The sequence below is a fragment of the Alexandromys fortis genome, unplaced genomic scaffold, assembly GCF_014885135.2.
Source record: "Alexandromys fortis isolate MF-2015 unplaced genomic scaffold, M_Fortis_MF-2015_v1.1 scaffold_253, whole genome shotgun sequence".
NCBI lineage: Eukaryota > Metazoa > Chordata > Mammalia > Rodentia > Cricetidae > Alexandromys > Alexandromys fortis.
This window is the reverse complement of record NW_026068124.1, coordinates 920,739-948,708: the sequence shown is the minus strand read 5'-3', so window position 1 is coordinate 948,708 and position 27,970 is coordinate 920,739. Positions and strand designations below refer to the sequence as shown.

Sequence of the window (27,970 nt, the reverse complement as noted above, 5' to 3'; positions counted from 1 at the left end):
AGCATTCCTATTGGGTGACTGACTCACAATTGCCTGTCCAGCTGCAGGGGGATCTAACACCCTCTTCTGGTCGCCATGGGCACCTGCATTCATTTGCACATACCCACACAGAGACATATACATACACACATAAAAAATTTAAATAATTTAGAAGTCCTTTAAAATGACATGTCTTCATGCAGTCTATGCAGATCCTTCTGTATATTTTAAACTTTCTCTAGCTTATGCATAAGACTTAATTCAATGTAAATGCTATGCAAATGATTCTTATACTGTATTATGGAATGATGACAAGAAAGGAAGTCTGAACGGTATAGATGAGTTTATTTTTCCCGAATATTTGCAGTCTGCACTTAGCTGAGTCCATACCTTCAGACCCATAGACTTGGAGCGTGAACTACATATTATACAGTTTTAGACTGTGTCCCTATAGCGTTCTTCACAGGGCAAGTTCAGCACAAGTTCTTCTTGATGGTTTTGTAGCCCGTAAGGCTGCTGGTGAAGAGCAATACCTGCTGATAAAGATGACTTCATGGTCACCTACAGACCAGCAACCCCGAATTTTAAGTTTGAACATGTCCCTTATGCCATGTGCCCTCCTGTTCCCCCTTCTTTCTGACATGTGGGTTAAGGGTGTAAAGAGCCCTCCAGTCTGGCACAGGCCCCTTTAAAAATGTACCCAGGCTCTTCCTCTGCCAACCAGGTTGCTAAAAATACGGCTACAGCAAAAGCTGAAATATTTGCAGAGAAAACTGAATTTCCTGCTACCCCCACTCCCTCCACTCAAATGGGTAAAACCCTGACCTTAGAAGCCCTAGCACAGCTCTGCCGAAGGCACAAGCCTCCAGTTTTCCCACCCCTTCTTATTATGGAGTCTCTCTGTGGGCTTGAGCGGGGATGTTATGTTCAGAGAGGGCCCACTCCCAGCAGGGGAAGCCACAAGTATTGGCAAATAGATTGTCATGTGACCCTTCAGCTTTTTCTTCCTCTACTGACTAGGACCAATCCTCTCCAAGCCCCTCTCTGTCTGTCCTGAGGATATGCATTGGACCATAGAGGCTCTACACGCATGGTTTATCCTCTCACTGGTCTAACCATCTCTTCCCCCTGCCTCACCTCCTAGTCTTTACCTCTGCAATCCCTGCTGGCTCCAGCGCAGGACTGTAACATGCCCCGGCTCCCTCCTTACTCTGGCCTTTCTGGAACTCTTCTTCTTTCCAAGGTCTACCGTCCTCTCCCGCAGCAGCTGTGGGAGCTGGCAAGTGGGCAGGGGAGTTGAAACTGGAAGAGTTAAGAAGTAGATGGCCTAAGACAAATTAGCTCATAAGCAGTTCTCGGAAACTTGACCTCTGACACCAGGCCCTAAGGCTAAACAGACTATGGTGGGAAGCATGACCTGACAGCACTTTGCCAAAGACCAGACTCATGCAGCCACACTCAAGGGCCCCAGACTGCACCTGTCCCTTCTCCAAGCTCATCTAGAAAGCCACAGGCAACAGACCCATCAGCTCACCTTGCTGACAAAGTTCAGGCTCCTTGTCCAGAAGAGGGGCTTCTTACCAGCCTCAGTGTGTGTCCCAAGGCAGTGAGGGAGTCCAACAGGAAGAAGTGGTGGATGTCACAGTGTCACAGCCTGCTTGGGGCGTTTCTGAAGATATATGAGCAGCCAGTGGTGCGTGCCTTCGAGTCTGCATCTATGTGTCACTTGTCTCTGTGTTTTTGAATTGTGAGTGTGTCTGTCTTCTCATTCAAGGCTCTGCCTTCCTCTCTGTCTGTCTTTTCCTCACCTTGAAGTCTGCCCATCCCCCAGGCCAAGCACTGAGGCCAGTTCTGTGTGGGCACTTCAAGTGGGCTGCTCCTGAAATGGTTGTATTGTGGATGGAACTGACGTTGCCGTATCTGGTATCCCATGGGTCTGCCAGTGTTCAGACACCCTCACCCCACACAAAGGTGTTTTACAGGAGGAAGGGAGGGAGGTGCTGTGTGGGAGTTGGAAGAGGGGGATAAAGATACCCCTCCTTTCAGTTCTGACCAGCAGGAAGAAGGGCCCAGAGGCAGCACAGCCTGCAGAGCGATGTTGCCTAGCAACTCGGGAGACTTTACTGCAAACTCACCAAATCCCAGATTCCTCAGCTCTAATTTGGGAAAAGCAGAGTCCAGACCTGATATCCTCTCTGCCCCTCAGTTTCCCTCTTCCCTCTCCCCTCTGGATGCTGGAGTAAAGGCGCAGGGGAAGTTGGCAAACCGGGGACTCCAGATGTGTCTGTCATTTAGGCAAGGACCCGAGTTCCTAGGACATCCTGCCATTTGGTGGAGGTGGGGGACTAGAGATGTGCCAGAGACAGATTGGGGAACAGATTTGCTGTTACAGGGGTGGGTGGGTCCCAAACATGCTTGGAGAGACACCCCTACACCCCAACTCTGGAATCCTAGCCAGACTCCAGCTCCACTTGGAGCCCCAAACTGGCTAATCCTGACCCCAACCTAAGTGGACTCTGGTATATCCCTCCCACTCATGCGCCTTTTAGCAAGAAAGCCATGGCCCAAACACTCAGTGAAATGGGCACTCAACAGTCCCACTGTTGTGGCTGGCCTCTGACAGTGGAGTCATTGCCGCTCTGCTACTTGGGGTTCCCTGTCCTGTTCAGAGCCATAAGGGATTTCTTCCTCTCTGCTCTAAGCCTTCCTTCCCTGTAGCTCCAGCGATCTCAGCTGAGGAGGACTTGAGTTTCCACAGAGATGTCCCAACCACCTGCATAACATGCGACACAGTCAGCTATACTACCTTGACAGTCTGAGAGGTTAAATGGTCACAAAAAGAACAGGTTGCCTACCCCAGATATCCCTTCCACATCTCTGCTTCCCAGCCTCTCTCCAACCCACTCTCTTCCCCCAGCATGGGCTCAGGGGGTCAGCACTGGCGATAACCTCTGTGCTGCTTAAGTTGACAGCATCTTTTTTCTTCCAAAGAGCAAGAGTGAGGGTGGCTAACTTTTGTCTTATTTTGAGGCAGTGAATCAAAAGGTTAGGAAATCTAGTGTGCAGCGTGGGAAGGGTGGGTGTGCAAAGTCTGTACCCGCATATAAGTGCATTCAAAATGGGTGCTGGGCATAAGTGATTTTATTGGTGTGGATGAGTGGAAGGATCGATAGATGGGTAGACAGATCACAGATAGACACAAAACAGACACCTGATTAGTGGGGCCTTCAGACACTTAGAACTGGTCAAAGTACTGAAAATAAATGGCTATTGAATGCCCAGCCATAGAGTGGATATGTATATAAAATCAACCCTTCCAAGGCTCAGACAACGTCATGGGAAAAGGGGTGGAAAGAAGGGAGATGAGATATGGAATTCTGACTTCCAGGAACGACTTAGCTGTTGCACTCTTGAGCTCACAGCATCTGGGTTACCTGCTCAAGATCTGGACAAGATTGGGCCTATCAATACTCTGTCATGGAAAGGGGAGGGACTCATGAGGTCCCATCTCTCCCAGAAGATTTATAAGCAGTTAATGATTGGTGGGGTAGGGAGAGACATTTTCTTCAGTGGTGAGTCACTGATAAAATGCCTACCTACGCTCCTGTAAACAACCCTAATAAAACTCAATGGGTTCCTCCCCTCAAAAAAACGACATGATAGTGAAAGAGATACTTGTGGAAAGGGGTGGGAATTATCAGGAGTAGAAGGAAGGAAAGAGAGGCTTACCAGGTGAAAAATATTTGAATACATTATGTACACATATGAAAAAGTCATAATGAAACCAAGCATTATGTAGAATTAATATATACTAAAACAATGATTTAAATAAAATTTTAGAAAAAGAAACAATTCAATGCACATATTGCCAGCAGCGGGAATGCTGGCATTTTTGTCTATGAGCTAGCACCCAATTCCAAAACAGGAAGTTTGCAATTTACTTGTGCCTCTTAGGGTGTGTGTACAAGTCCTGTGTGGTTGCTTTTGCCTGTCTTGTCTGCTGTGTCTGTATGTGGAAGGATAGGCATCTTCACTGAGCCGGGAGTATATATGGATGTGTGAGATTTGAAGCGTCAACATCACTGTGTACCCATCCTGCAGGCTGTGTATCAACAGCTTTCTCCGTAGCCAGAGTGGTGAGGGCAATTCGTTTGCAGTTTCTGGACCTTGTATTTGCAGAGAGGGGAGACAGTGAGGGCAATGTTTGCGAATCTGGGTTGTGAAAGTATAGGGAGGTGGGTGGGGTACGTGGTTGTCTATGTATGGGCGGTAAGGCGTGCTGCGCCCAGATGTGTTTTTGTGCCCTGGATGTTGGGAGACTTGTGCCTACTCCGACATACATCTGCCTCGCAGTCTGTGGTTTAGAGCAGAGGAATTGAATTTGGGAGATGGGGTGTGTAGGAGGAATGGATGGAAGTGTGTAGGCGGAGGGGTTGGGGCATTAAAGCGAGCAAGGCAGAGAGCGCTGAGAGGGGAGTGGTCCTCGCTCCAGTTCTCTCCGCCCACCCTACTGAAAGTGCCTCCTGATTGGCTTCGAGGCCGCAGTGCTCAGGTTACATTCGCAAGAGTTGCTGAGCGCGGGAGACCGGACCCAAGAGGAGAGAGGTTGATTTTGTCTGGGTTCTGGTCTGGTCGGGTAGTACCTGTCATCCCCTGAGCTGCCACCCGGTACAGTACAGACCCGCCCGTCCTGCGCCAGGCTCCACCCCAGACAAGGACCCTCATCACCGGCATGGACTGCTGCACGGTAAGTCCATGCTTGAACTCAGCTTGGTCTGGGGAAAGGGGCGCCCGAGAAGCCTTGGAGGGTGAGTGAGGGATGGAAGTGGGTGCGGAAGACCTAGGAGCCATATGGGGAAAGAGGGTGCAGCGATATTTGTATTGGGTGGTGGAAGGACTGATCTGAGCCAAGCCCCAGAGAGAAATGCTCCCCAGCTCGCGGGGGCGTCTGAGCGCCCAGGGGCCAAGGCAATCTAGGTTGGATCGAGAGCTGAGCAGAGCTTTCCTGCAGGGAAGCTGCAGATTAGACGTCAGGTGGAATTTCCCCCAGGGAGATACTGGAAATTGTTGCTGGTGCACACAAGTGCTTTCCCTTGGAATTTTTTGCCCCCATATCATTCCCTACCCTATTGCTGCCGTAGTGGACCATGGCAAGAGCTTTACCAACCCTCGGATGATAGTTTAGCCTTTATATGGCTAAGGCGGGGAGAACCCACCTGGTCTTGGTGGTGATGGGCAGCAAAGAGCCTAGTCAGTGTGGTTCTAGGGAGGAGCTGGCCCGGCCCCCAACGCCTTCTCTTTTAGAAGGTGCTGGGTTAGTGACCGTGAGAGAGCCCTGCTGGAGAGGGGAGGAAGTGTCTGTGTCAGCGCCCACACGGAAACTGGAATGTAGCAAGTGCCTAACACCTAAGCAGATCCTGTTAAGAGGACTTGTGTGACGGCGCCCAGCCCAGGACCTGGCTCCTGGCTGGCTTACAGAGTGGCCAGACCTATATAAAACCTGTGTGCTTATCCTTAGCCCCTATCTGCGGAGAAAGACGACTACAAACCCCTGGCATTCTCTTTCTGTCAGCCTGGCTAAAGATGCCAGAGGATACTTAAACAAGGGCACCCCCACCTTTCACCCACAGTGTGCAATAAATGAGTTTTGAAGGAAAGAGTAGCTCATTTCTTTAAGAGGTGAGACTTCCTAATGTCTGGGTAGCAAAAGGCAGCAAGAACTTAGGAGCAAACCAAGATTGAAATTTTAACTCTTGTTAGAATCCATAACAGCAGCCGATGTGCCAGTTCTGTGAGATAGGTCTTTTACAGTTGTACAAACGGAGGGTTAGAGATGTAATTTCCCCCCAGGCAGGCATCTTTGACGAGCGTGGAGCCTGCCCTCTCAAAACCCCTCATTGAAGTATTCTGTTTTCCTTTGCTGTAAATGCTCATGGCAGTTAATGTATAGACCAGAAAAACTATGAAAAAGAAGCATGCCAATCACATACAGTCCCACCCCTCGAAGAAAACTGACAGTTCCAGGGAAACTGCTTGTGATTCTCCAGAGAACAGTTTGTTTGCTTGTTTATTTATTTATTTACTCACTTCCTTATTCTTGGTGCTGGAGATTGAACTCTGGACCTTCTTCGTGCTAAATATACACTCTCCCTCTGAGCTACACACTCAGCCCAGGAATCACCTTTTGGCTCGGAAAGGAGAAATGCAGGAAGAGCCCCTCACCCCCAGCAATGTTTCATTAAGTAAGAAGATAAATAGATGGCAGATTATGAGCTATGAGTCAATGGGGGGAGGGTACTGCCGAGCAAGAAAGGACAGGCTGAGAAAGCAAGAGGATGGAGAAAGGGATCAGGAGACACAGCCAGCAGGAAGACAGGAGTGAGTGGAGGCTCTGGGAAGCCTGGGATGGAATGGGGTTTCTTTCATTAGGAATCTGCAGGGTGAGGCAGGTGAGATGTTGGGCCCCGGCCTGCAAGCCCTGACTGTCCTGGATAGGGCTTGCGAATATCCAGGGAGCCATTGGTGCAGGCTGCCTAACAGTGAGTCCCCAGGAAAGCACTGGTACATGGCAGGTAGTAGTTGCCTGACAGATAACTGATGCTCTTAAATAGTAGCTGAGGTTGTGGTTGGCATGTCTGAACTCAGTAGCCCCTGAGAAGAAGAGGGATGGCCCACCCAGAGGTAGTGAATGCCCAGGACCCTGGGCACCTCCTCCTATGGACCCTGACACAGTCTTCTGTTTTCATGTCCCAAGTCCACTGGACCAAAAGGCCACACAAGATCAATGTCAGTCTCAGCCTGTGGTGCTGGAGGGAGCAGGAAGAGGGGGACAGGGCAAGAAAGGTAGGGGACTGGGGAAGGCCAGGGCTGCCACCAGGCACCTCTATGCCCTATGCTGTAGAGAGTGCAATGCTCCTCTTTATCTTTTACACTGGAACTCCCCTCCAGAGCCAACCCACCTGATGTTTGGGAAGAATTTAGCCTTTTCTTACTTGTCTCCCCCTTCCCCCGCCCCTTGGTAAGCAAGCTTAGACAGAAATGAGGAAGAAGAAAACAGATCTGTGTTCTTTTTTTCAAGGAATGTTTTTCACAGAGCTATTAGTCAATGTTCCAGTGCCTGACTGCCATAACCAACATGCGTTACTTTTCTGCCTTCATTTAATAGGAAAAGGCGTATGCTTTGATATCTCACTTCTTTCTTTTTTTGTAGTCTAGTTGACTCCACACCAGTTAACAGCAACTGCCCCAGGCAGTGGTTGCAGTACAAGCTTCTGAACCAGATCATTTCGCTATTTATTTGCTGTGCAAACCTGGGGGAGGTAGAAAATGTCTCTGAAGTTGTTTCTTCACTTCTAAAATGGGGATTATATGGGATAAAATGTGCCAAGTGTTTAGCACAAGGCCTACATATAACAGTCAGCAGACAGGCATCGTTTGGGGGGGCTGTAGGATACCATTCACCTGAGCTAAGCTTTGCTTGGCACAGAAGAAAATGAGAGTCTCGGAGGCGAAGTGTTGTACCCATCCATGGCTCCTCCTTTTTGGCAAGTGCATCCCCCCACCCCCGGATGTCCCCGGTTCATTCAGAGCCCCTCAGCACAGGCTGGCATCAGTCTTGACTTTAGGAGGCAGTTGCCCAAGCACCATGACCAATGAGCAGATCTGGGCTTCCTTTCCCTTTTGCCTCCAGTTCTGCCTATGGGCAGCCATGAGCATCCTGCCCTAAGGAATCAGGCAGAGGGACAGGGAGCAGACTCAGGGGAGGAGCATCACAGGCAGCCTTATGCTAGCCCTGTGGGGGGTGGCTTTGCTTGTTTTTCCAGGTTTTGATTCTGGTTGTGATAAGGTCAGGTTAGGATGGTTGGAGAAAAACACTCCTTCAGCACTCAACCCCTCCGCATCAGTCCGCAGCCTTTACGGTTCCCAAGACCAAGGAGAGGGGACCTGGAATCGGTGTTTGTGCTTGTTGTCCTCTCTCTCGAGATGCCTGTCTATTCCCTGAGCCTATTCCAAGAAAGACTTGCACTCAGAGAAGCAGAAAACCCAAAGGAGTTGATTTGGATTTTATGTGAAGAATAAGATGTCAGGGTGAGCCCTAGAGCTAAGAAAGACAGGAAGATAAAGGGTGTTTTCGGCCCATCCATCCTCACTCAGACCAGCCTCTTGGCAACTCCTTGAAACTGTGTTTAAATCTATTGAGAAGCATCTTGAGCACAAATTCGGGAACTCTGAGGCCCAGGAAATGAGAGCAGCTGGGGAAACATGAGGAGGAGGAGTCATCTGTAAACTTGGGCTTGGGCTACTGGAGTAGAAAGCTACAGGATGGGTATGGTAGCTCACACCTGTATTTTCAACACTTAAGAGGCAGGAGAACTGTGGGAAGTTCAAGACTAGCCTGGCCTACACAGCAAGTTGCTTGCCATCTAAGGCTACATGGTGAGTCCTTGTCTCAAAACATAAATCAAAATTAGCCAGGCGGTGGTGGCACACGCCTTTAATCCCAGGAGGCAGAGGCAGGCAGTTCTCTGTGAGTTCGAGGCCTGCCTGGTCTACAGAGCGAGTGAGTGCCAGGACAGGCTCCAAAGCTACACAGAAAACTGTCTCGAAAAGTCAAAATTAATAACAATAATAAAAGGTAAAATATCAAAATTAAAAAATGTTTGTAGGGCAAATCTGTCAAGGACAGAGGACGCTGAATCCTCACTCGTATCCTGCTCGTTCCTAACTATCAGATACAAAACTGATGGTCAGGATGAGGCAGAAGCTTACAGAATGAGGTCTTGGCCACCTGATGTGAGAAGAAAGAGACAGGGAAAACAGTGAGCACTCTGGTCAAGAAATAAAGACAAAATTCCAGAAGCCTTAGGAGGCAGATCAAGAGAAATTGCCCTTCTGACATCATAGCAACATCCCCTCCCCGGTCATTACTGATGCTGCAATGATCAGCCTCTGAAATTGATATCATCAATTTCTTCATCCTTTCTTTATTCTTTTTTTTTTGTCTGTAGTGGGGTGGTGGTGTGTCTGTGCGTGTCTGAGACAGGATCCCAGGCAGCCCAACTCCTCAATTTCCTCAAACTCCTGATCTTCCTTCCTCGGGCATCATAGCTCCATAGTACTGAAAGTACAGGCATCTGCCACCATGTCTGGTTTTCATCCTTTCTAGTCTCACTTAGAGCAAGGTGACAGAGGAGCCAAAACTGACATGAAAACATGCCCACAGTGCTCTGTGGATAGAGGCAGTAAGGCTGAGAGGTCAAGGCTTGCCTGGGACACACGCTGCCTTCTGTAGGGATGTAGCTAAATGGTAACCATTTGCCTACCATGCGCAAGGCCCTGGATGAGAAACAGCAGGAGTAAGAGAAAGTGAAAGAAAGGGAAGGGAAGGGAAGGAACATTGGGGCATAGAGATGGCTTTAATTATATCATACATCCCTTAAAGATGGACTATGTTCTGAGAAATATGTCATTAGACAAACTTCACAATGGTGCAAACATTATAGGGTGTATTTATGAAACTAGGATGGCTATGGCATCACTAGTTGGTATGATCCCAAGAGACTGCCATCATGCAAATGATCATATACATGATGTATCACTGGTCGGACCATCGCACGGCACATGACGGATTATTAGGACAAACTGTGCAAGATTGTTGTTATAGGACAACTTTGGGCTTACATAACCAATCATTTTACATCACCTTTTCCAAGATAATCATAGCATAGCTACTGTTTTCTGATCAGCTAGATTATGCCAGAAACTTTCTGGATACCATGTGATTTTACTCTTCTCCAGAACCCACAGAGGTGACTATTATCATCCTGATTTCTTCAAATGGGAGAGTTAAGACTGAGAAGGCTCAGATAAACTTCCCAAAACCACACCATTGCAACCAAGAGTAAAGCTAAGCTGGTCAGCTGGTTGCATTTCCTTTCTTAGGCATGAAAATGGACTCTAGAACTTGACATACAAGGTTCAAATCTACCAATAGCTGATAATTGTCTGGGACTCCAGGTAGGTTTTTTTGTTTTATTTTGACATTCTAATCATTGACTTTTATCATGGTAAACTCAAGTAAGCATGAAAGAGTGTGGCAGCTTTGTTGTTGAGGAAGAACTAAAAATGCCTTCACAAACACCACTGTGGCACCTGGGTCAAGGTAAGGGCTTAAATGAAGCTGCTGGCTGGTTTCTTCTGCGGACCCTGACAAAAGAACTTCTTGCCTCCTGTTTCTTTTTTGTTATTGTTATTTTACCTCTTTTTGGTGTGTGAGTCCAACTCTGGGCACAGTAGGAAATGGCAAGCCCAATGGGAACACAGAATCCGGGCCTCTGGCTGAATCAAGGATCAGTGACCCCCATCTCCTCCCCAAACTCCAGTCTTGAGCGCTGGTGCAGTACTACTGGGGTGGGGGTGCTTTGTAGCAAATATTCTTGTTCACTCCCTGGAGAATCCTATACGCAGAAGAGCCCTTTTGAGCTGGAGGCATCTTCTCAGAGCAAAGAGTGCGGCTGCTTTTTCAGACTTTTCACTCAACTCCACAGCACCCTGAAACTAAAGCTCCTTTCAGTAGGGCTAGCTGGCTTTCTCCTTTCTCCCTTCTCCCATACACTTTCTTCCTGTGTCCTCCGGCCCAGAACCTTCTTAGTAGCTGCTGCCTAGGAAGTGCGCTCACCGGTCCCTCAGAGGCTTCCAGCTCTGCTTCTCCCACCGCCCTCGAGGTCCTCTCAATCTTCCAGGGCACTAATTTATTCCATCCCCTCGGGAGTATGGGCCTTATCAGCTATAAGAATCCCTGCCCCATCCTCAGGAGAGCGCCTGCTCCAAGCCAGACGACGATATTCTAGACATCCCGCTGGATGATCCGGGAGCCAACGCCGCTGCAGCCAAAATCCAGGCGAGTTTCCGAGGCCACATGGCAAGGAAGAAGATAAAGAGCGGAGAGTGCGGCCGGAAGGGACCGGGCCCCGGGGGACCGGGAGGAGCTGGGGGCGCCCGGGGAGGCGCGGGCGGCGGCCCCAGCGGAGACTAGGCCAGGTGAGACTGGCTAGAGGGCATGGCGGGCCGGAGGCTCTTGGTTTTCGTACTTGCTCGGAAAAAGCTTGGGTAGGCTAAGATTGGGGTGGTGGTGGAGAAGAACGTGGAGGAAGTTAAGGGTGGTGACCTAGGACAACGAGACAGGTGGGTGAGAGAAGGCCAAGGATGCTAATGTGCCTAGAGCTCACTTGTCTCTTCCTCCCTCTCTTCTGCCTCACCTTGAATCGAAGAAATGAACGTTTTAGAAGGTAATCAATACGTCTCCAAAGCTGCAAAGTGTGTAGGGGAGGATGCTGGGTGGGAGAAATGACCCCATTGCCCAGTCCTCCTCTCTGCTTGCCGTTAACCCCTCCCTGTCACGGAACATAACTTTGCAGACCCTCTGGTATGCCGAGATGCCTGAGGCTGCAGTAGGAATACACATGAACCAACACAGACACGCAGTCACCCTCATTTGACTGCACAAGCGCAGCCGAGGGCCATAGCACTAGGAGAGGCTCACTCACGTACCAGCCCCGGGGCTAATTTCAACTCAGTGAGCAGGGGAGGGCGTGTGGGTGACACACCACGAAAGGGAGGTGGGGGATGGCTCTAGCAGGGGGCAGATTCTCAGACCTTCTCTCTCTTCAGTTCCAGAGGAGAGATGGATGCCGCGTCCCCTTCGCAGTGACAAGACTTCCCTACTGTGTTTGTGATCCTCTCCTTCCCACCAACCAGCCAGCTTCAGGAGCCCTCCCCACCACCTCGCCCCGCCGACGAGACTCCCTCTCCAGGCTGGCTTCGTCGCGACGTCGCCAAGTCCGTACCCATTTAGTTAGCTCTCCAGTCTAACGTGGCCCCCTTTCACCTTTTCTCCCCACCCTCATCCCAAACCCCATATTCGCAAAATTGTCCTTTTGCTTCACACCCACCTGTCCCTGCGCCCAGCATGCAGCTCTGCCTCCGCAAGCCTCGGTGCGCTTCGCTGCGCGTACTGCAGAGGGCGCCCAATGCGTCGCCCAAGTACTCTCAAAAAAGAAAAAGAAAAAAAGAAAAGCAACCATCACAAGTCCTTTCGTTCTGTGGGCAACGAAAGGGGGCGCCCCGAGTTTTTGTGCCGTCACCCCAGCCTAGCCTCAACTCCTTAAACCTGGGGCTAGGAAAGAGGGGAAGAGGGTTTTCATGGTGTCTTGCCCCTTGCTCTGATGGGAAGGGAAGTCCTATCCCACACCTGCCGGTCACCCACTTTTCCTTCCGAGCGCACCCGAGAGCAGCCCCTCCGCTCTCCTTTGTTTATGCAAAAGCCTCCTTGCGCCTGGAGGCTCGGTAGGAGGAGTCTTCCGCGGCCCTGCCCCCAGATAGCCCCTCCCCCCCGCTGGGCTCCTGGGGTTGTGGCTGGAAGGTTTTTAATCTCTGCGTGTGCATGTTACCATTCTGGGTTGGAATGTGAACAATAAAGAGGAATGTCCAAGTGTTCAGAGGGTGCAGGGTGGGAGGCGGGAGGGAATGGGAAGTGAGGGGGGGAAGGGTTTGCATCAAGTCTCTAATGGGAGTCGAAACAAACGGATTTGAAGGGCGAAAGGTGTGCAAAGACACCTAAGTTGAAACCTATCCTTTTGACCCAGCCGAACTTCCTGCTTGAGCATCGTTTCTGAACTTTCAGATCCATTCCTCCCCTTACTGGTAATACTCGTTGGGTCACGGAGAGGAGAGGAATTCACCACACCAGTAAAGGAGGTAACATGTTATCCAACGGCTTTAATTATTAACATTACCCCTCACCACCCTCAGGGATCAGAAGTCAGACAACCATAGAGAGTTTGGACTTGGTCGTCACCATGCTGGTGGATGGGGACTTCTCCAGGAGCCCTTTGCTGAAATCGGCCCTCCTAGAAGCTTGCTCAGAAATCCCAGGTGCTGTGGCATCCTCCCTGAAGGATACAAGCAAAGACATACCGAGGCTAGAAACATCATCCTTCAGGCAACTGTCATCCCCTAACCCAGGAACATTTAAACTTTGCTCTCCTGAGAATCATCTCCAGAACTTTGTTTAAAATTAAGAGAGTCCAGGCCCTGTCTCCCCTGACATACACACTTTGCCTAAGGAGGCACAGAAAATGGCCTAAATCTGAGTGTTTAAAACAAGTTCCTAGTGGATTTCTCTAGGCCATGTGAGGGCCACATTTTAAGAGCTGTCCCAAGAGCTGAGGAGATGGCTCTGTGAGCTAGGTGTTTCGTTTTTAAGCAGGAGACCTTAAAGTTCAACCCCAAAATCCTTGTAAAGTAAGTCAGGCACGAGCTTATAATTCCAGAACTGGAAAGATGGAGAGAGGTGGATCCCTGGGGCTCACTTGCCATCTAGCAAAGTTGTCCCCTAACTTCCACATGGGTGACAGAGCACATATACCCCTCCACACAGGTTCAACATGAACACACAATAGATAACCTTTATCTAACACAACAGAAAGGCCAGCTTATCTTCTGGCCACATACGTGCACACTTACCTGTATGATCACATACACACGTATATTTGTATCATCAGGGCAGTCCTGCAAACTGAGCTATTCCTATCTTAGGTTATGAACCCATTCCTCCATCCTGTGCCAGAGCTGAGCACCAACTCCCATCCTTAATTACTTCCAATGACATCAGCCTGAAGGCTAAAGACATCCCTCGGCACCATGCCGGTTTCCCTGCTCACCGAAGGTCACTACCCCTGTATGTCTCCTTGGGCTCCTTCTTCCTCTCTTTCTGGAACCTGATCAGGCAGAACGCAGCCACCGACAGCAGCAGCACACCCAGGAGCACCCCAATCAGCGTCCCGGCCACTCGGCCTTCAGATGAGTCTAGGGAGACAGGACCTTCAGAGTTGCCAAAGTTTTGGGCCCACTCTCAGAATGTCATGTAGTCTTCCCAAGCCAAACCTTTCCCACAAGGCTCTACACAGCATCCCCTACCAGTCACTGAGAGGTCCAGCTCGCAGGAGGCACTGCCCATCTGGTTGCTGGCCACACAACGGTAAGTGCCAGAGGAGGTCAGAGAGAGATTGGTGAGAATGAGCTGGCCAGACACTTCATCTAGAGAATGAGAAGGAAGTGAGCTACCATGCATTCAACTCACATGAGGCCATACTACCACTACGATAGCTCAATGCATTCTTTCCTTAAAACAATCTACCAAGAAAGGTCTAACCCCTTTGATTGGAGGGAATCCTGGCTCAAGGGGAGTAATTTGAGAAGACCCAGAGAGGAAGTCCAAAGCCAGTACAGCTTCTGCAACCTTGCCACCCCCATACAGCTGCTTTCTCCGAGGAGGAGAAACTGCGTGTACAGGAAGGTGAAATGCAAGATGGGGTGTTTACTGGATGAGCTCAGATCCTGGATGGTAGCAAAAGTCTTAATAACTAAACATCCATCTTCTCGAATAGCCGTAAGCTGACCCAACTGCTTTTCTGGACTCTGCTGCCTCAGAAGGCAGAGAATTAGGGGAGGAAACTTGCTGGATAAAGGGCTTTCCTGGAATGGTAGCTACAGAATGAAACAGGACATCTGGAACCAACGAAAGGAAACTAAGGCTCTCCAAAGAAACCTATCAAATGTTTGAGGCAGTCCATGCTACTCTCTCGCTTCCTCTAGGGGGTTTGGAAGCAATTTGTGACCCCTTAAGAAATCCCCAATGAGTGGACAAATAGGAACTGGAAGACAGTTCCCTGCCCCCTACTCTTCCAGGCTATCAGGATATTTAGAAGTATTTCCCAAGCAGCAGCAGCAGCAGCAGCAGCAGCAGCAGCAGCAGCAGCAGCAGCAGCAGCAGCAGCAGCAGCAAGACAGACAGGAAGGCATGAATACAAGGAAGGGGGCAAAGGGCCTTAGTCATGAACTGGTGTGGGGTGTGGAGTTTAGAGACCCCATCTTAGCTCTCCAACCCCATCTCCCCAATGCCCTGCACTCTTACCTTGAACCATGCTACCAGGAGGAGGTGTAGGAGAAGATCCGAGCCGGACCCAGTTGTACACGGGCTTGGGCGCTCCCTCGGAGGAGGTGCATCTCAGTGCAACAGAGCCTCCCACCGAGGTTTGCCCACTGTGGCTGCATACGGGCTCACTGGGGGCCACTGCAAAATTCACAGAACCTCAGTGATCCTCCCATCCCAGACCTGATGAGGTCAACATTTTCTGTTTGAACATCTTCGCCAAGTCGTGGTTCATACCTCGGGAGTGATTTCCACTGCCGGGGATTCTGAGTCTTAGAAAGGTCTTCCTCATTCTGAGCCCAAGCACGTTGTTAATACAATAGGCGCTGATTAATTACAGTTTTTGCCACCGGGGCCCATAAATGGAGAAATTACAGTTTCTCCTCCACATCAAGTCCCTTCAGATATTTGAATATACAGGACACACGCCATATCTTAGGTATTCTCTTTTTTATATAAATATCCCTGTCTGCTCTCAAAACTTCTTGCTCAGCTTTGAACAGGCTCTGACTTCGGGTGAGATGGAAGCTCTGAACACAATATGGTACTCAGTTATAGAGGCTTTCTTCCTCTAATGGCCCCTTCCCTTCTTTGTCACTGACATTGGGTGCGACAGAATCCAAATATGAGGTTTCTGAATGAATGGGGGGAGCTAGTGGAGTATGGCTGAGCCCCCCCCCATAATTGGTTCTCTTTCTCTCTCTTTGCTTTCCTCTCTTTCTATTTGTGTTTCTCCTCTCTCTCTCTCTCTCTCTCTCTCTCTCTCTCCTTCCCTCTCTCTTCCTCCTCCCCTCCCCCGCACATTGATACTAGGCCCTAAGGGAGATACTGTGGGGTGGAGTTGAAGTATAACCATCTAGATTAAAAGTCTTGGGAAGGGGTAACTTTTTCTGGAGGCTCCCAGTGCAACTGTGTACTTGGACTTGGACTTCAAATCAGGACAGGAGTGTGTGTGTGTGTGTGGGGGGGGGGGGTTTGGGCAGGGTCAGTGCACACTTAGAAGGTAGGAGCCTTACCAAGCACGGTAAGGTTGATTAACCCCAACCCATTGGTGTAGAAATCTGGGGGGTTGTTAACGTTGCAGAGGTAGGTTCCAGTGTCTGAGGGGCGGAGGTCAGTCAGTTTCAGAGTAGCCACTCCTCCTGTGGGGGGGTTGTGGAGAAGGCTGGCCCGATCTGCTTTAGAGCCGGTGGGATACAGGTGGTCATTGGTGAAGTACAGTATCTAAGAAGAAGCCCAAGGTGTTCATGTCCCCTATGTATACTATACTATCAACCACACCACCTCGGGTTCTGTGAATTTGTTAACTGAAACAGGTTATGCTTGCTAAGGGGAATTGAACTCAGGAGCTGTGGAAAGGAAGGGAGAATGTAGGGCCAAAGTAGCTGAAGCCCCAGGAGGTAAACGCCCTCCCCACCTTCATCCTGGCCAACCCCAGCAGGCACAGCTGCCCTGACTCACAGGAAGAGATGCAGAGATGGGTTTCCCAGGCTGGACAAAGCTCCACTCCAAAGCGAAGTTGTTCCCCACGGACGTGCTGTACCTGCAGCTCAGCTCTGCTGTCTTGCCCTTGGGCATGCTCAGTGGCTCAGTGGGCACGGTCACCTCCACGGCTAGCCCTGGGACTGAGGAATCCAATCCCACCGATCTGGAGGGTCCTTCCAACACTACCGTGATTGTTTAGATTCTGGGGCTTCCCTTGCCACAGTGCAACACCTCCTTCAATTCAACCCCTTGTCTCCTGAAACTTGAGGTTTCCGGGAGGGAGGAGCCCACGACCCAACCCGGTTTTTGTGTGTAAAAGGTCCAAGACTGGGCCAGGTATGAGGATGTATTGACAGAAAAGGAAACAAGAAAAGGCCCTGCGGTGGTAAATCCTTAGATGGTGAGAGAGGCTGAATTCATTAGCCGGCCAGCTTGCCTCCCTGCTCCTTCCTCCCTGCTTTCAGTGGCCCCTTCCCAACCTGGCACAATGGCTCCTGGCCTAATGGAAGGAGCTGGCCAGGTAAGCCCCGCCCTGCCCCCAGCTCGCTCTTGCTTAGGTTCAGCCCTCCCAGCCTCTCCTCACCGCTCAGGCACACGAAGCCCAGCAAGGATCCGCAGAGGAAAGCCCCCACCAGGGCCCAGGCCATGGTCACGACTGTCTCCTGGTCCTGTCGTCTGTTAGTCGGTGGACGGAAGAGTATAGGAAAGCCCAAGGGCAGCGCCTTGTGCTGGGCAGGAGAGAGACTGGCTATCTCAGAGCAAACAAGGGCAGAGGCGGGCATCCCCAAGTAAGGGAAACGCTCCTCCCTCCACCAGGCCCGATTCTGGGATCCTTCTTCCGCCCTAATTTCCCCCTAATTTCTGAAGCTTCCAGGCTCTGGAGAAGGAGCGGGGCTTGGGTAGTGCACGCTAAAGACAAGGATTTATAACCGGAACTCTGCTAGGAAAGTGTGTTTGGCAGGAGAGAAGGCATTCTGATACCCACTGACTGAAGGTGTCACCTTGGGGGCCGTAGTCAGCAAGCTTGCATTCCTGGGAGCTAAGGGGGTCCTGGACTCTTCAGAGATCTCCTTCCCACCACCGACAAGGGTAAGTAAGAGTCTCTTCAGGGAAGCGACACCCACATCTCCATCTGAGAGCCACTAAGGACAGAGAAACTGAGGTCTGAAGATCCCCCACTGCACCACATCTTAAGTCTTTCCTCAACTAGCAAAGGGGATAGCTACCCAAAGAGTAGGAAGTTGTGTTTGTTTACAGATGCAGAGGAATGGGAAAGAGAATGCAGGTGAGGCTCCTCTCCTCAGCCCTGGAGACAAAGAGCAAAGCAATGCAGTGCCCAGGGCACCAGCAACAAGTGCCCTGGTTCTTCATCTTCCTCCCACCTCTCCACCCCCCCAACCTCCGGTTGCTCAGGTTAGGTTAGGGGCTACTCAACCTCGGGCTTTTGGCACCTTCCCTTTCCATACAACAGTGAATGGCCCTTCTACAAACTCTAAAAAAAATCTAAAAGTCAATAAGCCCCGCGGTCGTATAAAGTCTTCTGGACGCACAGCCTGAATAGGTTAAGATCTACTGCATAGCCTCCCACAACTCAGGTTCTGTGAAGCCCTAGTTAGCAAAAGTGATTTGATTACTAGTCCATGAAAATGCCAAGTATCTTTATTGAAATTTGCAAAATAAAAACAAAAACACTGAGTTCAAGTTAGTTTTTAAATCGCCTTCCCTATCCCCCTGCTCCAACAAAACCCAGCCAAGCCAGCAGGACAGGTTATATTAATACAGGGAGCTGGAGTGGGAAGCAAAGGACAGCATTCGACAGGGTGTCTTTACAGACCACAGAGCCAGGGGCCTCACTGACTGGCAGTCTCCTCCAGGGCCCTTGGAGGGTGGCCAGTCTCAGCAACATTCATCTGGCTTCGCAGGGAAGAGGTGGAGCCCACCCCCCACCTCGGGCCCATTTCCTTTGTTTCTCATTTGACCCAGACTTTGATCTTACTGATGCCCAGTTTTCCAACAATAAAAGGGAGGTAGGGGCAGAGGACTGGAGGTCTAGAGTGTGGTTGTCCCCCCAAGATTCAGTCCTCTGTGTCACAGGAAGGTGAGATGTCAGATTTAGTCAATGGGGCCTGGACCATCACACGAGAGACCCAGCCTGACTCTGAGCAGGCACCATGACAGGTACGGCACCCATGCGGCTCAGGGCAGAAGAAGAAACCCCACCTGGGCTCAGGGATACTGCCTGAGGTGGGGGTCCATCTGTCCTTGGCAGTCTTGGTGAGGATAGGGCCTGGCTAGAGATGCTAGGTGTGGGGGTAAATGTGCCAGGTCTTGGAGGAGCAGTCTTGGGTGGCCGGAGAGCCCGTGCTGAGGAGACGGAGGAAAGTGTTCCGTTCTTGGAGATGGTGTCTGAGCCTTTGGTCCAAGGCAAGGTCCGAGGAGCAATGGCATCTTCCCTGATCATCAAAGAAGCAACACATCAGAAGCCGAAAGGAGAAAGGGGAAAGTTCCTACCTGTCTGTCTTTCTGCCCCTCCACACACATACACCAATTCCCGTTTTCTCTTCCCTTAAATCTTCTCTCAAGAATGTTGCTATGGGCTGGGCGATGGTGGCGCACACCTTTAATCCCAGCACTAGGGAGGCAGAGGCAGGCAGATCTCTGTGAGTTCGAGACCAGCCTGGTCTACAGAGCTAGTGCCAGGACAGGCTCCAAAGCCACAGAGAAACCCTGTCTCGAAAAACAAAAAACAAAAAACAAAACAAAACAAAAAAAAAGAATGTTGCTATGGTTCCCGTTCATCTTTTCATTAAAATTGGCAGAGGCCTGAATCCCAGGCTCCAGAGAAAAGTCAGAAGAGTTCCCACTTCCTCAAAGGTCAGGGACACCTACTTGATGTCATTGGCCAGCTCCTCCAGGGTCTTGGTCCGGTGTTGGTACAACAAGACCAGTCCAGCCAGCAGCACCAACCCAACCAGAGTGCCCACAACAGCTCCGACAACCACAGCAGCCTTAGACCCTGAAAAATCCTTAGTGTCAGGGGGAGGGACACTTTTCCATCCCTTGTCCACTCGTGCTCCACTACTCAACTATCACCATTACGTTCGCCCTTTTCTCTGTTAGGGGTAGAAAATGGCCAGACACTGACCAAATGTTGACCGGGCTTTGACCGTGTTCAATGCCCAGTCATGGTTCAGTGAGAAGCCTCAGCAGACAGGCTTCTTCTTTTCCTGCAAAGCCACCCACTGACCACACTTCTTCACCACACTTACCCCTCACTGACCTGTCATCACTTCCAGGGTCACGTTGCACTTGGAAAAGCCCACTCTGTTTTGGGCCTTGCAGACATAGACTCCGGACATGGAAGTGGAAATGTTGGTGAGCTTTAAGGATCCACGGACGGCATCTATGGACACAATTTAGCTATCAGTCCAAGGGCCAACGTTTCCATTAAGAAAGCATATACACCGTGCCCTACTTCTGGAATGCCCTCTTTGAGTCTCTGAAAGTCGCTGCTTATCCATGGCCTTATGAGTCTGAAGAATGTGGCAACACTCTGGGCTCTGCACACAGACTAACTCAACCCCTGCTCCATTTCTATACTAGGTACTTCCGACTGATATCTTAATAGGAAGTGCCACACAGAAACCCAAAGCATGGTTTCGACATTTGTTTCGGAAAGGCAACAAATGTGAAGGGAGAAAGGGGGCAGAAAAAAAAAAACATTTAATTAGGAACTAGAAATGTTGAGATCACAAACACCCTATGTGAGCCTTGTGGGTCCCCACTTCTTCTTCTGTGAATGCTCCTTACCTGGTGGGGCTAAGAAGACTGTATAGACTAACCATTCTGATCATTTGACTATTGACTGTGCTGAAGTCCAGCCTGAGGTCTTTACCTATACTAGTTTATCAAACAAAAAATACCTATTCACGGAGCCCTTTCTGAATTATTATATGCTTACTAAATGCTCAAATGTGGGGCTAGGGGAATAGTTCAGCAAAGTGCTGGCCAGACGTCTTAGACAAATCAGTAAAAAAAAAATCCCAATGAGAGACCCTGTGTCAAACCCTAGGGCAGATAGCCCCTAAGAGTGATACCAAGTGACAGTGGCCTTCACATGGGTGCTCAAGCATACACACTCAATTTCTATTTGAGGAGAAAAGTCAAACGGGCCTCAGGGGTTTAATTCAGTAGTAAAATTGATGCTTGGAGTGTCAAAGACCCTGGGCTCCATCCATACACCAATAAAACAAAAATAAATAGGTTCAGTGAAAAGTAGAAAAGGGGAAAAAAGAAAATATTTATACCCACACCTACACCCAGTAATTAACACTTTGCTTTACTTATGTTATTTCTTCCTCTTCTCCCACTGACATTTTGAAGTAATATTTGGGGGCCAATGAGATGGTTCGGTGAGTAAAAACACTTGCCACACAAGCCTAGCCATCTAAATTCAGTCCCTGAAACTCACCCAAAAGTGAAAAGAGAGAATCAACTCCACAAAGTTGTCTTCTATCGTGTGCCATAGCACACACACTCACACACCCATCATTCACAATAATAATGGTAATAAATAACTTATTTAAAATAATACTCCAAAATATATCTTCAAAAACAATATCGATTAAGCTAGGTGTGGTTATGTTTAGCTTTAATGTCAGCACTTTGGAGGCAGAGGGAGGCAGATCTCTGGGAGTTTAAGGTCAGTCTGGTCTACATAGCGAGTTCTAGGGCAGCCAGAGATCTACATAGTGGGCCTCTGTCTCAAAAGAAACCCTGTTATTTTATACAATCACAATACTACTGCAAAGCCTCAGCAATTAGTAATGATCTTCTGAAGTTATCTAATACTTATACTTAAAATATTCCAGTTGCTGAGCATAGTAGTGTAATCCCAGCACTCAGGAGGCTAAGGCAGAAAGGTCATTAGTTTGAGGCCAACCTTAGCTACATAGCAAGACTCTAAAAAAACTTAAGAAGCTTGGGGTGTGACTCACTATTCGAGTGCCTGCCTTTTATGTACAAGGTCATGAGTTCAATTGCCAGCATATCTCTCTCTCTCTCTCTCTCTCTCTCTCTCTCTCTCTCTCTCACACACACACACACACACACACACACACACACACACACAAATTCCCCCAAACATTTTTTATAGCTGGTGTGTATAAATCTCATTTTACAAATAAGGGAATGGGAGTATAGTCACAAAGTTATTGAGTGGCAGGACTGGAATTTGAAGCAGCAAGCAGTTTAGCTCCAGACCTCAGGACCACTATGTGCGAAAGTTCTTGGAAGCGTTGCGCATAGCACCTACACTTAATATGACATCTTTTCCACCCCTTCCCACACCTCCTGTCCTTTTCTGCAATGCCTACCTTGTCACCCCAGTCTGCGAGAGGCCTCTCGTCCTCCCCCATCTGTAGTCACTATGTCAGTGACCTCTAGAAATCCCCTTACCTCCTTACCTAAGGTTGGTCCAAAGAAGACCTGGGCAGATGGGGCCAACTTCTCCCATTGATACTGTGCAGTAGGCTTACTCCTTGGGGACTTGCAGTTCAGGGTCACATTGGTCCCCACATAGGGTGCACCCTGGAAACTACAGGATGGAGGAGCTGGAGGAACTAGAGAAGGGAAGATAGGTTACAACCCTTACCTTAAGGACCCCCAGGTTCCCCTTCAGCAATCTTGTAATTCCACATTTCATTCCCGGGTCTTATACTCAGCCACTTGAGAGGGAGACCTTTCTGACCTCCCTTGTGCTGGAGTGGGAAGGGACCCAGAGATATGCCCTCCTTACTCACCCAGCACTTTGAGCTCTATGCTTTTGCTGCTGTGACCCATGCCTGTGCTTCCACCATCTTTCACATTGATAGAACACTGGTAGGTTCCAGAGTCTTCCTCCTGAAGGGCCTCCAGCCTCAGGGACACATTCCGCGTGGTGATAGAATGGACAAGGGATACTCGAGGTTTACTGAACACATCCCCATTGATATAGGAAAACACCTAGTAAGGACAGGACATCTGGCTCAGCCTGTGTCCCTCCTCCAAAATGGACTTCCTCACGGCCTCCTCACGTGAACCACTTCCTTTTACCCATCTTCCCACCCACCCTCTCACAATACATGGCAGTTTTCCTTTCCCATGTACAGACCATCTCTTTCGCTTGTATGGTGGCTTTTTTGGTGAATACCACAGTGGGAGAAGAAGGGGCATTCAATGCAAGAGGACGTGTGTATGAAAGAAATTTAGATTGTAGATTGTAAGACGTGAAAGTTCTACCATTGGAGCACACATCTTTTTAAAAAAAGGAGAAAAGATTTTTATTTCTTAATTTTAAAAGTTATGGCTGTCCAGGTGGAGGTGATGCATGCCTTTCATCCCAGCACTCAGGAGGCAGAGGCAGGAGGATCTCTGAGTTTGAGGGACAGCCTGGTCTACAGGGTGAGTGAGTTCCAAGACAGCCAGGGCTATGTGCTTTAGGGTGAGAGGGAGGAAGAAAGGTATGGCTCGGAGGGATAGCTCAGTTTCTGATGTGCCTGTCTTACAGCCATGAAGATCTTTAAAATCAAAGCAAACAACCAAAAAATCCCAGCACAGTGAAGCGCTTATAACCCTGAATCTGGAAAGTCACAAAAAGTGGTCTCTGGGACTTGTCCAATGGGTGCGCTCCAATGCTAGTGTGAGGCCCTTTCTCAAAAACAAGGTAGATAGTGCCTGAAGGATGATGCCAAGGTTGACGTTTGATGCTTGGGAAGGCAGAAGCAGAGGATCTCTAGGAGTTCAAAGTTAGCCTGGTCAACTTGGTGAGTTCCAGGATAGCCAGAGCTATAGAGAGAACTTGAGTCAAAAACCAACCAACCAAACAAACAAACAACAAACAAACAAACAAACAAACAAAAGACAAGATAGCAAGATCAAATTACTTTCCTGAATACATTTTCCAAGACCATGCAAGGAATCCCTGCAAGTAGCAAGAATCTGGCATCAGCGACTAGATAAAAGAGCCACTGAGTGCCAGTCCTGTGCAGTGGATGAACAGAGATACCAAATGGTGGAAGGAGGCCATACTGTCTTCCATAGATATAAAGAGTTTGGGGGCTTGGGGTTGGCAAGATGTCTCACTGGATAAAAGCATTTGCCACCGAGCCCAATGGTCTGAGTTCAATCCCTGGAACTCACACAAAGATAGAAGGAAAGAACTGGTTCCTGAAGGTTGCTCTCTGACCTCCGTACTAGCACTGTGGCACATACAAACCCCGCACATAGACAAACTTGATGATGATGACGACGACGATGATGATGATGGTGATGATGATGGTGATGATTTGGGGGGAAAGGGGAGGGGATGTGTGGAAGGCAAGTGGATCCAGGAAGAGATATGGCCTGTACTTGACAACATCTCAAGCCCAAAAATGTTAACACACAGCATGTGGAACTTTTAAAATTGATGATGCAGGCCACGATGCCCCCTCCTTTAACCTCAGCGTTTGGGAGGCAGAGGCAGGAGGTGTCTGTGAGGCTAGCTCAATCTACTGGGTGAGACCGAGTCTCTAAAAGGAAAACAGTTAAGTTTCACTCACCCTACGTTTCCTCAATACTTCTAGCGCCCCCACCCCCAACCCCGCACGCACGCACGCATGCGTGCCTGCCTCTGTGCTTTAACCAGGCTTAATGTGCTGGATTTCACAATGAGAACCAACACTAACACTGTGAGGTCGCTTGCTCTTCCCTATTTCCCTATACCTTTGGCTTCCGCCCTCATTCTCCAACATCTCATCCCTACATCCCTAGGTTGTCATTGACTAAGATTTCCCCCTCACCTGGTTTAGCTCCTTTCCTTCTTGTTTCAAGAACCACATCAGGAGGGGCTCCTCAAAAGGATGGGACGAAGACTGCTCTGGCGTCGTCGTGTACCAGGCGGGGAGCACCACGTCCTCTCCCTCTACTGCCTCCAATTTGTTGAGGCCGGCGGGCACGTGCAGCTCTAGCTGAGCCAGTGAGAAGGAAGCTGAAATCAGAGCAAGGAGGTGTGAGCTCCCAGGGCTAGCTCCCTGGTCAGCCCTAAGGTCCTGACCAACGTCAGTCGCTTGACGGGGAAGGAGGGGGGCGGGGAGTAATATCCCTCGAGGAAGAACAAAGCCTGGAGGAATATCCGGAGACCTGTTTCCCAAGGTCCTGCTCCTCTTCACTCCGAAGTATTGCGTCTAGAGTGGGAATGAGACCACATTTCTGTCTTCATTCTAATCCAGAGGTACAGAATTTTAGCAGATTCCATGTTGGGGAGGAGCGATTCCAGAAGGGAAGGCAGACCTACTTTTCATTCACACTCCACGTTACATACTTGCTCCTCCAATCTCCTTGGTGAAAAGCAAGGGAGAATGGAGGTGCTGGTCTAGGTCATCCAGACTCCATAGGCAGATGGGGGGGGGGGGAGTGCAGGCGAGGGATTGAGCAGTTACTCATTAACCCCGCGGTTCCTTCTGAACCACCGATGGCGAGCAAGAGTTCTGTCCTTCCCAGCTCCCGTGCCTGTCGGTGACTAGGGGAATCCCAGGCCTCCGCTCAGTTCCATGGAGTCTGCTATGCTAGGAAAACGCACTACTGAGACCCAGCCAAATCCTCGAGAAGACTTTTGGCTATCAAAGCAAGTGCCACTGGGTTGCAGGGAATTTCAGAGAGGGATGTGAGGACAATCTTCTCACAAGTACAAAACTCCCTGTGCGTGCATCCTGCGTCCGGGTGAACAGGGGTGTCGGTTTCAGTTAGGGGAACCCTGATGGCACTCCAATGCCAAGAACACTTGCTTTTTGCTCTTCGGAGGGGCGAGAGGGTGTGCAGTGTTAAAGGTTTTGGAAAAATAACTTTGAATGAGTACAGAACCGAGCATGGGGACTCGAACGGCTCTGGTCCCGGGCCCTGCTCTCCCGGGATCAGAACACTCGTCGGCACTCGTAACTAGCTGCCACCTTGGAGAAGCTGAGTGGGCGGCAATTGCTCAGAAGCCTCACACCGACTGTGCAGGCAGAGCCTGGCGGAAGGCTCGGGAGACTCCGAACCCACCGAGCCAGGATGAGCGCCTCCCCCATCGCTTCCCGGCCTCGTCTTAACCCAGGACCCCACCCCTATTCCTTGTCCTTCGTGGCATCCCCCACCCCTTACATTTCCTGGCGGGTCCCCGCGGTAGGAGCAGGAAACTTGCGCCCGCCGATAAGGCAGAAGACAATGAAGCCGGGGCCGCTAGACCGGAGGCTCTGCCGGCGAAAACAACCCCGCCTTGAGAAGCTCCACTTCCCCCAGAGACTTTGCCTGCTGGCGCACCTGGAGACTCCTGGGCGGTCGCTCTTCCTAGCCTTTTCAGAAACACTCGCTGTAAGGCCAGTTACAAGGGGAAATGGTCTGTGCCCAGATGGACTCGAGTTTGGCTCGCCAAGGGTGCACTATCTGCCTACTCTAGGTTTTTTCATTTGCAGTTTGCAAAGTGGGGGGCGGTGGGGGAGCGGGAGTGAGATGCAGCGATGGACACACTTATTCCTTCAGTGGGAAACTAGGCGTGCAAGAGGTCCTGAGATTTCCCAGCCCTCTGCTCTGGCGTCACTTGGAACGGAAGACCCCTAATTGGTCAGACCTTTTGGTAACTGGGTGCCACATGGAGGAAAATGGGGAGTTACTGGGTTCCAGTGATGGACTCTGGATCAGCTCAAGAATAGCATCATTTGGCCCAGTCTGAGACCAGAGTGAGAGAACTGGCGAAGGGCCTGAGCAGAGCGAATGGGCCCTGCTCCCCAGGGCGACTATTTTTAGTGTCCCTCTTTCTCTGAGAAACTCCCCTTGTGGGCTTCTCACGCTCCAGGGGCAGCTATGAGCCACGAAGGAGCAGTTGGAGCAGGAGGGCCTTGTTGCCTTGTGCCTTCCCTAGGAGCGGCAAGCCCATTTAACCCTCCAGAGGCCAAGAAGGGCAACCTCCATGACATCATATAGCAACTTAGGCTCTGGGTCTTTGATATGACAAACTAAGCCTCGATGCTGAAAGGGAGGGGGAGGGGCCCACGACTGACTTGCAGAGGATGTCTGTGATGCCCAGGCATCCAGTATAGATTTTTTTTTTCTTTCCCTTGCTTGGAGACTGGTACTGCCCCTTCCAACACCGAAGAGTCAGATTGAGAAAGAATGTAGAAAAGAAACAGAACCTGAGGTTGTAGATGCAAAAGTAGAGCGGAGAAGCTGAAGGAGCAGGAAATTCTCTAAGCTTTGGACGGCTAGGGAGGGTGGAAATTCATGAGACTCGTGGATCTGGGGTCCTTAAGATCCCAGGCCCTCAACACCACTGGCACACAGGCTGACAGGCTGTGGGCAGGAACAAAGGGATCCCCTCCGATGTGACTGAATTTTACTCCACATTCTTCCAGGTCTTGCTTGCTCTGGCATTCTCTAGCTTGAGAAAGGAGTTAAAGCCCAGGACGTCAAACCCAGATAGCAAAACAGGCCAGGGACTAACTAACAGTGAACTTGGTTCCTACTGGATCTTTTCTCTCCAGCTAGAGCACTGGGTCACCGTCAACTACTGCTAGATGTCCCAGGAAGCTCTCCCAAGCACTTCTGGCTTCAGGGGGTTCCTTCCTCTTGGACACTTTAGCACCCTTTCCCTGTTTTCCTTGTTCCTTCCGATCCATCCAGAAAAGATAAGGATAATGGTAGACCTGAGAATGTGCTGCGTTACTAGTCTCCGCTTTTGACCTCTTCCCGAATTTCCTGTGTCCAAATGACCTCATGGTCAGGCTTTGGGAGCATCTCCTTTGATTTCCAGGGCAGGAAGCAGGAGGGAAAGAAAGCGATGTGGTGGGGGAAACGCTGTGACGTAAAGTACTGACTTGAAGTACTTGCGTCAAGGCGGAGGACCAGACATTCCCCCAGGGATCTTTCATATCAGCTAGAATGGGAGTGGAATTAAGTCCTTAAGCTCTTTAGTCACCGTTTCATCTGGTGCCTCAGCTTATCCAGCTGAGATGAGTGGGGGTGGCGAGGACACGGGAATAGCTGCCCCAACTCATCCCAGAGGTCTTGCCTGGAGATGCCTCCATCCCCTCCCAACACCGCACCCCACAGCAAAGCTGGGAGCTGTTCTGGCCATAGAAGGGAGAAAGCATAGCACCAACCATGGACACCCTGAAGTGGAGGGCGATGAAGAAAGACAAGAATGTCAAGCAAAAGTCGCCTCACAACCACTCCCAAAGTCCTCCCTAGGATCTAGGGTGGGATCTATCTGATCAAAGACCCTCCAGGCCCGAGGTTTGACTCACCGAGGGTACTCAGTCCCAGGAACAAAACCCGCAGCAAGTTGGGCTCGGGGATTCCAGCCGGAATAATCATGGCCCTTCTTGGCCCGGAGTACTCAGAACAGTTGGGGCACACACTGTCTACAGGTGCTGTGGTAAGCGGCGGCAACTCGAATGTGCACAGGAACCAGGCTACAGACAAGTGTGGCTCCAACCCAAGTCTGCGGGTGTGCGGATGGAG

General features: G+C 50.0%; 3 protein-coding genes across 5 annotated transcripts; 1 reads left to right on the top strand and 2 right to left on the bottom strand.

Annotated features, from left to right (window-relative positions):
• The first annotated feature begins 4,460 nt into the window (after positions 1–4,460).
• Positions 4,461–12,482, top strand: Nrgn (neurogranin). Of its 2 annotated transcripts, XM_050125631.1 has the most exons (4): positions 4,461–4,726; positions 10,793–11,019; positions 11,250–11,267; positions 11,650–12,482. In XM_050125631.1, exons 1-2 carry the CDS (start codon positions 4,712–4,714, stop codon positions 11,012–11,014), a joined length of 237 nt encoding a protein of 78 aa, XP_049981588.1. In that variant the 5' UTR covers positions 4,461–4,711; the 3' UTR covers positions 11,015–11,019; positions 11,250–11,267; positions 11,650–12,482. The 2 variants fall into 2 exon arrangements, with proteins under 2 accessions (XP_049981588.1, XP_049981589.1); XM_050125632.1 differs by lacking the exon at positions 11,250–11,267 and having other exon boundaries at positions 4,463–4,726; positions 11,650–12,481.
• Positions 12,483–12,742: 260 nt separating this feature from the next.
• Positions 12,743–17,943, bottom strand: Vsig2 (V-set and immunoglobulin domain containing 2). The gene is made up of 7 exons (XM_050125630.1): positions 17,040–17,943; positions 16,433–16,596; positions 15,988–16,195; positions 14,954–15,112; positions 13,957–14,076; positions 13,701–13,845; positions 12,743–12,929 (listed from the first exon to the last, which is right to left on the bottom strand). Exons 1-7 carry the CDS (start codon positions 17,236–17,238, stop codon positions 12,800–12,802), a joined length of 1,125 nt encoding a protein of 374 aa, XP_049981587.1. The 5' UTR covers positions 17,239–17,943; the 3' UTR covers positions 12,743–12,799.
• Positions 17,944–18,093: 150 nt separating this feature from the next.
• Positions 18,094–27,970, bottom strand: Esam (endothelial cell adhesion molecule). Of its 2 annotated transcripts, XM_050125628.1 has the most exons (7): positions 27,754–27,968; positions 24,277–24,464; positions 22,258–22,459; positions 21,922–22,077; positions 19,737–19,859; positions 19,346–19,472; positions 18,094–18,909 (listed from the first exon to the last, which is right to left on the bottom strand). In XM_050125628.1, exons 1-7 carry the CDS (start codon positions 27,821–27,823, stop codon positions 18,591–18,593), a joined length of 1,185 nt encoding a protein of 394 aa, XP_049981585.1. In that variant the 5' UTR covers positions 27,824–27,968; the 3' UTR covers positions 18,094–18,590. The 2 variants fall into 2 exon arrangements, with proteins under 2 accessions (XP_049981585.1, XP_049981586.1); XM_050125629.1 differs by lacking the exon at positions 19,346–19,472 and having other exon boundaries at positions 27,754–27,970.

What these genes read in the sequence shown, in the direction of transcription:
- Vsig2 (XM_050125630.1), bottom strand. Translation starts at nt 17,238, where the DNA reads ATGCCCGCCTCTGCCCTTGTTTGCTCTGAGATAGCCAGTCTCTCTCCT. An exon ending in CCATCTCTGCATCTCTTCCT is followed by an intron (nt 16,196 to 16,432) that starts GTGAGTCAGGGC and finishes GCTTCTTCTTAG; the next exon opens with ATACTGTACTTCACCAATGA. An exon ending in TCCTGGTAGCATGGTTCAAG is followed by an intron (nt 14,077 to 14,953) that starts GTAAGAGTGCAG and finishes CTCATTCTCTAG; the next exon opens with ATGAAGTGTCTGGCCAGCTC.
- Esam (XM_050125628.1), bottom strand. Translation starts at nt 27,823, where the DNA reads ATGATTATTCCGGCTGGAATCCCCGAGCCCAACTTGCTGCGGGTTTTG. An exon ending in CCTGGGACTGAGTACCCTCG is followed by an intron (nt 24,465 to 27,753) that starts GTGAGTCAAACC and finishes CTCTGATTTCAG; the next exon opens with CTTCCTTCTCACTGGCTCAG. An exon ending in GAGCTGGCCAATGACATCAA is followed by an intron (nt 18,910 to 19,345) that starts GTAGGTGTCCCT and finishes TTTGATGATCAG; the next exon opens with GGAAGATGCCATTGCTCCTC.